Below are 12,388 nucleotides of genomic sequence, written 5' to 3'. Positions count from 1 at the left end.
AGCCTGATCAACATGGTGAAACCCCGTTTCTACTAAAAATACAAAAATTAGCCAGGCATGGTTGCGCGCACCTGTAGTCCCAGCTACTCAGGAGGCTGAGGCAGGGGAATTGCTTGAACCTGGGAGGTGGAAGTTTCAGTGAGCTGAGATTGCGCCATTGCCCTAAAGGTGACAGAGCAAGACTCCATCTCATAAATAAATAAATAAAAATAAACTGTAGATTTGGGAGTTCTTACATTCTTAATAAGACTGCATCTACTTATAGGTAAAAATGAAAATAAAATGGAGGTATTGACTGTTCAATGCAAACTTACGAGAAAAATCACTAAAGAAGATATACAACCATTTTTTTATGCTAGTACCAGTACAATATCTACATGCAATATGCTATACAAAATTCTGTATACAGTTGAGTTGTGTGCTTTAAATCTATAGTTGTATAGGAGATTAATAGATGTAATTATGTTTAAAGTTTTATCATCTTAGATAGTTTAGCCTTTTTTTTGTAGTGGATGTTACCATGTTATTAGTAAGCAATTTTTGCTGTTACAGTGTAGAATGTAATTTAGGAAAAATGTTTTCATTTTTATGAAATGTTAAATATGTTTGGTTACGTTTGTAGGAGTCTGTATTCTCAACTGTGGCTAAAAGCATTGTGGAGTCTTGCATGAGCGGTTATAACGGTACCATCTTTGCATAGTAAGTTGTTGTCTGTGTCCTTATACATAGTACATGCTTGTATTATTTTCCTGTTGCTGTTGTAACAAATTACCACAGACTTAGTGGCTTAAAACAACACAAATGTATTATCTTACAGTTCTGTAAGTGAAAAGTTCAACTTGGGTCTCTCACGGGCTAAAATCAAGGCATCAGCAGGGATGCAATTGTTTTGGCAGCTCTGTTCCTTTCTGGAAAATTTATTTCTTTGCCTTTTTTAGCTTCTAGAGGCCACCCACATTACTTAGCTTACAACCCCCTTTATCTTCAAAACCAATAACATGTAACTCTTTGACTCTTCTTCCTTTGTCACACCTCCCTCTGACAGCAGCTAAAATAGGTTTTCTGATTTTGGGGACTCATATGATTAGATTGGCCCTGCCTGGCTATCAAGGTAGCAGGGATTACACTCGAAGGTAGAGGGGTAGTGTAGAGCAGAGTATCTGTCTAACTATATATATAACATTTTTTTGTAAGAAAGATTTGTCCAGCCAGGCGTGGTGGCTCATGCCTGTAATCCTAGCACTTTGGGAGGCTGAGGTGGGCGGGTTACCGGAGTTCAGGAGTTCAAGACCAGCCAGGCCAACATGGTGAGACCCCGTCTCTACTAAAAATACAAAAAAAAAAAAAAATAGCTGGGTGTGGTAGTGCTCACCTGTAGTCCCAGCTTTTCGGGAGGCTGAGGCAGGAATCACTTGAACCCAGGAGGCGGAGGTTGCAGCGAGCCGAGACTGCACCACTGCACTCCAGCCTGGGTAACAGGGTGTGACTCTGTCTCAAAAAAAACAAAACAAAACAAAAAAGAAAGATTTGTATGTTTTCCACATTTATTTATTCAATTATTTATATGTTATGGATGTACATTTATTTTATTCTTTAGGTTATAATCCAATACTAAAAATTATTTACCTTGTTGTTTCTGTTGTTCCAGCTTTGCCCAATGGGCCCTCCTTGAGGTTGGTTTTTGTGTCCCTTTGCTATAGCTCACCCTTTTGTTTTTTGAGGACCTTGTTACTTTGTGATGCTACAAGATGCTCTGGGCTCATCTTGTGTTTTCCCTGACCTATGCCTAGAATGAGCCATTTCACCAATGAACCCTAATTCCTTTAATTGGAGCATGGTATTTAGCAACCAAGATCTGGGCGCTAGGTGTGTTTGGTTTGTTGCTTCTAGGCCTTCTCAGCAGACAGAGCTAGGTAATACATGGCGGGGTGGGTATACTGTCTGGTTTACTGAGGACAATACCAATTGTCAAGTATTATTAATAGTGTCCTCTTCACTCTCAAGTGCCTGTTTGGACAATAATCTGTAGGATTACCCTATTTGTAGGGGACTCAATAATATCCATTTCTCATTCTGAGTTACTAAAGAACTTTTTTCCTCTTTTCTTCCAGAAGAAGGGGGTAAAAAACTATAGCATACTGTTTTCTAGTTTTGGGGGGCATTTAATGAAAAAGTAAATTCAAAATTTTCTATTTTTGCTGTGAATCTAAGCTAAAGTCTTTTGATATCCTGATTGACATCTTTAAAATACAACTTTTTATTTTTATTTTTATTTTTTATTTTTAAGATGGGGTCTTGTTATGTTGCCCGGTCCTGGAGTGCAGTGGCTATCCACAGCTGTGATTCTAGTGCACCACAGCCTGGAACTCCTAGGCTCAAGCCATCTTCCTACTTCAGCCTCCTCAGTAGCTGGAACTGCCTGGCTTCAACTTTTTTACTTTTAGTTTTTTGTTACTTTTGTTTCTGTTAAGTGGAATAACAGGAGATATGACACTGCAGAAAAACCTATAGCATAAGAATTTTTTTATTGCTTTATATTTAAATGAAGAGATTTTAGTGTCTTTTAAAGACAAAGAATTTAGGAAAGGAAATGCTGTATTAGTTAGCATAGCAAAAATTGGAAACAAAAGTTCATTTGATTCTGGTTAAATAAATTATGGTGCTGCAAGATGCTCCACGATCCCAAACCTGTGGAATACGGTGTAGCTATTAAAAATAATGAGGCAGACCTCTATTGCTGACCTAGAAAGGTATCTGAGGTAAAATTAAGGGAAAAACAAGTTGCCAAGCAGTATGAAGAGCATCATCCCAATTTTTGTAAATAAAGATTAAATGAAAACTCTGATGGCTATGTTTGTGTAATACAGAAGCATTTGCCAATTAATAGTGGTTAGCTCTTTGTAGGGAGATTGGAGAGAAAAGAGGAGGATCATTCACTTTTTATCTAATAGAATTTAAAAATGGAAAGAAAATAAGCTAACTTTTTGTGGAGAAAACTTATACACTAGTATTATAATAGGAGTAGTCTTTTAATTTTATGTGTAAAAATAATATGTAAAACATTATTTTTTACAGTGGACAGACTGGCTCAGGGAAGACGTTTACTATGATGGGTAAGTAAATTAAAGACTAACTTTTGTTGGCTTAATCTACCCTTTCTGTGATAACAGTAACCTACAACATTTTGGGGAAAGGCATAATTTCTATATATGATGTTGATCTCTTGAAATTAAGGAGATTTCCCTAGGCTTCTGCCAAGTTGTGAGTTTTTTGCTAGCAAAGTCCATGTGTTAATCATGTTTGCAGCTATGTTTCCAGCTCAATGCCTGGCACAGAGTGGTACTGAATAAACAGTTTTTCAGTAGGATTTAATGAATTTGTATATGTTTATACACCTGTATAACTACTAACCAGATCAAGATTCCTGGTCAGTAACTACCAAACCCTGTCCGCTGGAATGCCTATGACTCTGATCTCTGTCATCATTAATATTGCTTGTTTTTGATCCTCTACAAAATAATATTTTATTGTGTATCTTTTGTTTCTGGTCTTTTAGTGTTAAGTTTCTGCGATTCACTCATGTTGTTGCAAGTAGTAGTAGTTTATTTCCATTACTGTATAATATATTATTGTATGAATATACTACACATTTTCTAGTCTACTGTTGATAGACATTTGGATTATTTCAACTTTTCAACCATATGAATAATGTTGCTGTGAACATCTTTTCTTGAGTCTTTTGAAATAATTTGTGTTGGATATGTATCCAGGAAAATTGCTGGATCATAGTATATATGTATATTTAGCTTTAGTAATTCTGCCCAACAGTTTCCCAAAGTGATTATCTCAGTAGTATATGGAAGTTCCAGTTGCTCCACTTCCTTATATGTACTTGAAATTGTCAATTTAAAACATTTTAGGCATTCTTAAGTATGTATAGTATCATCTTATTGTGTGTTTATTTCTGTTGACAACTGAATACCTTTCATATGTTTATCTGATATATCAATAGCCTCTCTGTTGAAATGCCCATTCAAGCTTTTTTCTCCCATTTGAAAAATTAGCTTGACTTTTTCTTACTCATTTGTGGATATTCCTTATAAAACAGAGAAGTTAGCCTTTTGTCTATGATATGGATTCCAGATTTTTCTCTAGGTTTTTCATTTGTCTTTTGACTTACTTGAGGTTTTTTTTTTTCTATGCTAAAGTTTTATTTTACATGGCTGAATTTTTTTCTTTTCTTTTTTTTATTTTTTTGAGACAGAGCCTCCCCCGTGTCGCCTAGGCTAGAGTGCAGTGGTGCAATCTTGGCTCACTGCAACCTCCACCTCCTGGGTTCAAGGCAATTCTCCAGCCTCAGTTTCCCAAGTAGCTGGGATTACAGGCATGCGCCACCACACCCGGCTAATTTTTGTATATTTAGTAGAGATGGGGGTCTCACCATGTTGGCCAGGCTGGTCTCCAACTTCCGGCTTCAAGTGCTCTACCTGCCTCGGCCTCCCAAAGTGCTGGGATTACAGGCAGAAGCCACTGCACCCGGCTTCTTTTTCTTCTTTAATGGCTTCTGAATTGTGAGTTGTAGTAAGAAAGGTCTTCCTCTCTCTCTGAGGTTATAACAACAACAACAACAACAAATAATTGAATACTTGTACTTACAGTATGCCCGGCACTCTTGAAGACACTGTTGGTTTACTTGAATACAAGGCAGTGTCCTGGCTCTTGTGGACCTTCTGATTTTCAGGCAGGGGGAATACACAATTAAAAGCAAATACACCTCTAGAAATTATGCCAGAGGTAGTAAGTGCTATGAATTAAAATAAAGCAATGTAAAGGGATGGAAAAAAGTAGAGGGTGCTATTTTAGGTGGTGGGTCAGGAAAGATCTCTCAGGAGGTCACCTTTGAGGTTATTAAGTGAAAGAAGGGTGAACAACGAGACTGTCCAAGAGAATAATCTTACAGGCAGAGGAACAGCAGTTGCACAGGCCCTGAGGTGGGTGCACACTCAAGAATGTTTGAAGAACAGCAGAAGACCCATTGAGAGTGGAATTTTCCAGGATAAGGGGCTGGTAGCATGGGAAGTCGGAGCTATACCCTAGGGCCAGGTCATACAGGCCCTGGTGAGGATTTTGGATTTTGTTTTGAATATGATGTGACATTATTGGAAGAGTTCTTTTTAAAAATAAACAAATAGGAAATACATGATCTGATATATAATTAAAAGGATTACTCAGGAAGCTAAGTGGAATAAAGGCTATTAGGGGATAGAGCAAGGATTAGGAGATACTGTAGTGGGTCAGGCAAGAGATGATGAAGGTAATTAAAGATTTGTTGAATCTTTGTCTTAGTCTATTTGTGTTGCTGTAAAGAAATACCTGAGGCTGGGTAATTTATAAAGAAAAGAGGTTTACTTGGCTCACAGTTCTGCAGGTCATAGAAGAAGCGTGGCACCAGCATCTGTTTGGCTTCTGGTGAGGGCCTCATGCTGCTTCAGCTCATGGCAGAAGACAAAGGGGAATGGGCATGCAGCGATTACGTGGTGAGAGAGGAAAGTGAGAGAGAGGAAAGTGAGAGAGAGAGAGAGGAAAGTGAGAGAGAGGGAGAGTGACAAAGAGAGAGAGAGATGAGGAAGTGCCAGGCTGTCTCCAACAACTAGTTCTCTTGGGAAATAAGAGAACTCACTCCCATGAGAATGGCACCAAGCCTTTCACGAGTGGTTGTGCCCCCCCACACTCCATGACCCAAAAATGTCCCAGCAAGCCACACCTCCAACAGTGGGGATCAAATTTCAACATGAGAATTGGGGCCAAACATACTATACCAAATTGATCTTTGTATAATATATTCTCCAACAGGAAAATGATGTAAAATTATCTGCATGTTCTAATATTCATTCTCTTTATTCATTTACTTGCATTTTTCTACCTCTGTTATGTGTTTCTTAAGCTACAGGTTACAAGGACTATTTAAAATATTCCAGGTGTGGTGCAAGGCCTTCTACCAAAGACAACTATTATATTTTAAAATTTATTCTTTATTTTTCTTCTGCATATCAGCATTTAGTTAGTTCCTTTGGTCTCTAAGGCATACTTCACCAATATTTTGATTGTTAAATAGATCTAGATCTTTTCTAGCTATATATATTTTTTCTGGGAAATATTGCTATAACTTGAATTAGAATTCCTTAGAATCCTGCTATTTACATACACACTGATACCTCTTCCTTTTCCCAGTGTAACAAAATAGAGACTCTGCATTTTTCTGTCTGCATGGAAATCTTATAGGATATTCTTACAGTACTTTTCTTACCAGCTTGGCTTTTATTGCCTAATTTTAAAAAAATCAACTAGCTAATTGTGATTTTTAGTACTTAATGTGTTTAAAGCACTAACATGGCTCTCAGTGCTTTGCCTTTACACTCTCAGTTAATTCTTTCCAATAACCCTATGTGGTATTTATTACCATTATTATCCCCATTTTATAACTGAGAACTCTGCAGCTTAAGAGGGATTTAGTAATTAGCCTATGGTCACAAGGTATGGGGCCAAGGCCTGGAGCACAGGTCAGTCTATGAGACCAAATGTGCTGCAATAAAGTACAGTTGTTTGATATTCCTGCAGATTTTGGTACCTGGCAGTTGGAAAAATTTCAATTCCTCTCACAGACCTAAATTTAACTTGCTTGGAGCACAAGTAGGAAAATCATTATATAGTATAATCATCTTATTTCTATGTAAATTGCCATTTTGAAAGACTCTTGGAATAGAATAAAAATCCAGTGTTTATTTTTTTAACTTTTTTAGGACCATCTGAATCTGATAATTTTTCTCATAACCTGAGAGGAGTAATCCCACGAAGTTTTGAATATTTGTTTTCCTTAATTGATCGTGAAAAAGAAAAGGTAAAACTTAATGTAAAAATAAAGTGGTTCTATGAAATGTCTAATTTTGAATAGGTAACTACTGATAATTAGCTCATGATACATGGTGGAGCATGAATGGTACTACTCTACAATGTGGATAGACTAGTGTGGTATAAGAAAACGTTTCAGTTCTGAGGATAATATTAAGGATTCTGAGTTGTTTTATCTCAATTGAGTTTTTAGTTTATAAAACATGCATTATCCTTTATCCCAAATTGCTAGTTTACAAGAAAGGAAAATAATGCTTCTGGGGCTCTCAAAAAAAATATTTTGCAAGAGAGAAACTGTAAAGAAAATCTCAGCTGAGGAAAACAGATACATTAATACTCTAAGCCTAATCATCTACCTGTACCTAGGCTCACAGGTGACTGCAGGTGTCCCTAAATCCTCATGGCATCCAGCAGTGATGGACTCATCCTCGCCATCTTTGTAGCACCTGCTACTGCCTTCCCATGGTCTTTGTGCTCCACATGTGGTATGGCTCCATCACTGTGGGGATATGGTCTTTCCTCCTACATTGGCTCCCAGGTTGGGCCTTCTCACAATTGTGCTGATTTAGCTTGGGGAAGTCGGGGCTTAGAACCATTTGTGTTTTATGTTCCATTACTTATGTACCAAAGAAACTTATATATAACATTGGTTTACCATTTACTCCTTTGCAGAAATCACCTATCTGTAACACTGAAGTTAGACACACAAATTGTGTGGCAGTGAAATAATTTAGTACCATGCATTTCTATGGTTAAAAATCCTATAAAGTCTTTTAAAATAAATTATTTTCAGTCGTTTGAAGAACATAACACTTGTTTCAAATAAAACTTTATGAGGACATCAAATATATAAGACAGACAAAAATGGAATTTCCCAACTGGACTGCTCAATTCTCCTCTCCCTGTATTAGCTCCCAGGCACCTGTGGAGGCCTCTAGGGTGCCTGGGACCACACTTTGATGCAGCTCTAAAATATAACCATGTGTTAAAACTAGTTATCGGCCGGGCGCGGTGGCTCACGCCGGTAATCCCAGCACTTTGGGAGGCTGAGGTGAATCACAAGGTCAGGAGATTGAGACCATCCTGGCTAACACAGTGAAACCCCATCTCTACTACAAATACAAAAAATTAGCCGGGTGTGGTGGGAGGCACCTGTAGTCCCAGCTACTCAGGGGGCTGAGGCAGGAGAATGGCACAAACCCGGGAGGCGGAGCTTGCAGTGAGCCCAGATCACACCACTGCACTCCAGCCTGGGTGACAGAGTGAGACTCCATTTCAAAACAAAACAAAAAACTAGTTATCTAGATTTTTTTACTTTTAGGTATCTTATATTGTATTAAAGGATAATAGCGTAGGAGATTTATGTCTTGTGAAGCAAGTGCAAAATTAATGCTTATGAAAACTAGGTATGAACACATGAAAATAATGTATCTAAACGAGGCTTCTTTTTTACAGGCTGGAGCTGGGAAGAGTTTCCTTTGTAAGTGTTCCTTTATTGAAATCTACAACGAGCAGATATATGACCTACTGGACTCTGCATCAGCTGGACTGTACTTAAGGGAGCATATCAAGAAGGGAGTCTTTGTTGTTGGTGCAGTGGAGCAGGTGGTAACCTCAGCTGCTGAAGCCTATCAGGTACCCTGCAATGAGTACTTATTTGGTGCTTAGGCAACAAACCTGCTGTGAAAGCACCCCAATCTCAAAAAAGCAAGAATTGAGGTGCCAAAAATATGTCATAAAGGCATAATACAGAATGTTCATGAGAAGTAAAGATAAAATAATATGGCAGTATTTTATTCTATTCCAAGAGTCTTTCAAAATGGCAACCTGGAAAGGGCAACTTAAACAGAAATAAGATGATACATTGTATAATCAGTTTCTTACTTGTCCATATGTCTTTAGTGGTTCCTCCTGGGAGATGCCTGTTTGAGGGGCTTCTGGGAACTCTGGCCTTTAAACCAGCTGGCTGTTCTTTTCTGTGTTGCTTGCTTGTTAGGTGTCAAAAGCTAACTTATCTTGAGCATTCAGCTCAGGATAAGCAAACCTCTTGACAGGAATTTACAAAATATCCTAGATAAGTTTTTATGAAATCTGATCTGGTCCAATGATTTGAAAGTTTTTTTATTATGTAGCATTTGACACATATAAAATATTGCCACACACATGTAAGTTACCAAGCATAATGTTAAAGTGAACATTCAGAAGGCTTTTAGATAATTTAAAGACCCTAGTATCACCAGTACTATCCTATTTACTGGTGATATTTGGTTTTTTAAATATACTATAAATAGGTAAATAGGATACCTGTCCTCCCTATCCCATATCCCTGGCTCCTCTCCAAAATTAAGCACTAAGTTGAATGTCATTATCATTTTCTTCCACTTTTAAATCAATATATATGTGGTTTTGCCTCTTTTTGAGTTTGAAAAAACACATATTTAGCTCTCTATGACTTTAAAAACGCAACGTGGTTTATGAAATCTATGTTGCATTTCATTTATTTTCACTGCTGTATGATATTTCATAATTTATTCTTTTATCTTCAACAAGCCTCTTGATTCCAGCTGTTTAAATTGAGACTCCCCCAAGCAAGAGACAGGTTCTACTTGTGACCAAATGTGTGTATGCATACATACTCAAGAAATTGTGTTGAGTTTTTTATTGGAATTACATTGCAGTTATAGACCAGTTTAGAGGGATAACATTTTTTTACAATGTTTTACAATATTCAGTCCATACATTAACATGGTATGTCTCCTCTTTTATTTAGATCTTTAATGTCTTGCAATATAATTTTAATAATTTTCATCATAAAAGTCATACATACTTTTTGTTAACTTTATTCCAGTATACCTTATGTTTTTAGTTGCTCTAATAATCTTTTTTTATTTTCATTTTTATTTATTTATTTTTTTGGAGACAGAATCTTGCTGTGTTGCCCAGGCTGGAGTGCAGTGGCGTGATCTCAGCTCACTGCAACCTCTGTCTCCTAGGTTCAAGCAATTCTCATGCCTTAGCCTCCCAAGTAGCTGAGACTACAGGTGCACACTACCATGCCTGGCTAATTTTTTGTGTTTTAGGAGAGACAGAGTTTCACCATGTTGCCCAGGCTGATCTTGAACTCCTGAGCTTAGCCAATCCACCTGTCTTGGCCTCCCAAAGTGCTAGGATTACAGGCATGAGCTACTGCGCCCAGCACATAGTCTCTTTTTAAAATTAAATTTACTGTTTGGTGTGTATAGAAATGCAGTTGAATTTTTCTTTTTTTTTTTTTTTTTTGAGACGGAGTCTTGCTCTGTTGCCCAGGCTGGCGTGCAGTAGCGTGATCTCGGCTCACTGAAAGCTCTGCCTCCCGGGTTCACGCCATTCTCCTGCCTCAGCCTCCCGAGTAGCTGGTTCTACAGGCGCCTGCCACTACGTCTGGCTAATTTTTTTTTTTTTTTTAAGTAGAAACGGAGTTTCACCGTTTTAGCCAGGATAGTCTCGATTTCCTGACCTCGTGATCCACCTGCCTTAGCCTCCCAAAGTGCTGGGATTACAGGCAAGAGCCACCGCGCCCAGCCAAAATGCAGTTGATTTTTATAAGATGCTTTTATAATCAGTCACCTTGCTAACTATCTTAAAAAATCAAGAATGTGTGTTAAAGTTTTGTTTCATGCTTTTTCCACTGTTGTTGAGATAATCTTGTGTTTTTTCTTCTTTAACATGTTAACTTGATAAAGTACTAGATTAAGATTTGCTAATATTTTGTTTAGTATTTTTCATCAATTTAAAAAATTGAGATCAATCTGTAATTTCCTTTGTCCTATTCCATTTTTGTTTTTGTTTTTGTTTTTTTTGAGACAGGGTCCCACTCTGTCATCCAGGCTGGAGTACAAGTGACACAAATAATCATGGCTCACTGCAGCCTTGACTTCCTGGGCCTAACAGATCCTCCCACCTCAGCCTCCCTAGTAGCTGAGACTACAAGTGCACAGCATTATGTTTGGCTGAGTTTTGAATTTTTTTGTAGAGATGAAGTTTAGCCATGTTGTCCAGGCCAGTCTTGAACTCCTGGGCTCAAGCATTTCACCTGCCTCAGCCTCCCACTATAAGCGTGAGACACTGCACCCGGCCCTATTCTCTTTGTTTTGTTTTATTTATCAACATTACTTGTTTTCTGAAAGTATTTATGCCTGGGATGACTTATTCTTAGAATATATAGTGGAACTCAGCTGCAAAATTATCTGGGTCTTGTGAGAAGATTTTCAACTACAAAAAAAAATTATTTTAATAGAGCCATGCAGCCATTTTATTTCTTCTTGGGTCAGTGTTAGTAAGTTATGTATTCTTAGAAAAATTTCAGTTTCCTCTTAGTTTTCAAGTATATTGGCATAAAGTTGTTCCTAGTATTCACATTTTTACAATCTTTACCATAACTGCCATTTTGTTTGCTTTTTACATAGTTGTTATTGTTTATACGAACTTGCTCTTTAATATTTTCTTTGTTCTTAGTTTCTCCTGGGTTTATCTTGCTGTTCTTTTTCCAGCTTCTTAAGCTGGATGTTTACTCGTGTTGGCATTTCTTTTGTGATATAAGTATTTAATGCTATACATTTTTACTTCTTTATACTTCTTTAACTTCACACAAGTTTTAATATTTTAATTATCGTGTAGATCCAAATATTTTTCTATAATTTTTTTGACTCATTAATTACTTAGAAATGTGATTTTAAATTCCAAAGTGTGTGGGATTTCTAACTTATATCTCATGTTGATTCTCAATTGCATTGGGATCAGAGAATGTGGTCTTATGTGACATCTAGTCTTTGAGATTTTTTTGAGACATAATTTGTGGATTTATAATAATTTTTTTCAAGTGTGCCATGTGTGCTTAACAAGAATATGTATCCTTGGTACAAGGTTTTATATTTTTGCTAGTTTTCTTGTCCCTGTAATCTATTGATACTTCAGAGAGATGCACTGATTTCCCACTAAGGTGTTGGTTTTTCAGTTTCATTGTGATTTTTCTCTGTATGTGTATATATATATATATACACATACACATATGGAAACACAACAAGTCCTCACTTAACATCCTGAGAGGTTTTTGGAAACTGACTTTAAGTGAAACAATGTATAATAAAACCAATTTTACTACAGACTAATTGATACAAAGAAGAGTTAAGTTCCTACTGCATATTTCTAGTCATAAAAGCATCACCAAACTTCCCAGTAAGGACCCAACACACTTCTAATATTAAACATTAAAATAAATGTGAACTATACATTCATTTTAAAAAGATGATAAAAACAACTAAGATAATTGTTTACCCAGGTTTGGTGGATAAATGAGTGATGGCAGTCATGGTGTTGGGTTAAATCGGGAATAAATGTTTACAAAGTAGAAATTGTCAGGAGCACTTCCTACCGACATACAGTTCAGAAACAAGCGATAACAAATATGGTGGGCTCACTGAGTACTTTCGTACTGCATTGT

At 37.1% G+C, this 12,388-nt stretch overlaps 1 protein-coding gene across 2 annotated transcripts in view; it reads left to right on the top strand.

Annotated features, from left to right (window-relative positions):
- Positions 1–12,388, top strand: part of KIF15 (kinesin family member 15) — an 88,911-nt gene that overhangs the window by 14,536 nt on the left and 61,987 nt on the right. For both annotated transcript variants that reach the window (XM_011981109.1, XM_011981110.1), the window contains 4 exons: positions 623–699; positions 3,076–3,113; positions 6,801–6,898; positions 8,365–8,544. In XM_011981109.1, the coding sequence (XP_011836499.1) occupies positions 623–699; positions 3,076–3,113; positions 6,801–6,898; positions 8,365–8,544 (393 nt within the window). The remainder of the gene's footprint in view (positions 1–622; positions 700–3,075; positions 3,114–6,800; positions 6,899–8,364; positions 8,545–12,388) is intronic.

The sequence above is a fragment of the Mandrillus leucophaeus genome, unplaced genomic scaffold (genome assembly GCF_000951045.1).
Source record: "Mandrillus leucophaeus isolate KB7577 unplaced genomic scaffold, Mleu.le_1.0 Scaffold22, whole genome shotgun sequence".
Taxonomy (NCBI): Eukaryota; Metazoa; Chordata; class Mammalia; order Primates; family Cercopithecidae; genus Mandrillus; species Mandrillus leucophaeus.
Note: the sequence above shows the minus strand (reverse complement) of the source record. Positions and strands in the feature narration are given on the sequence as shown.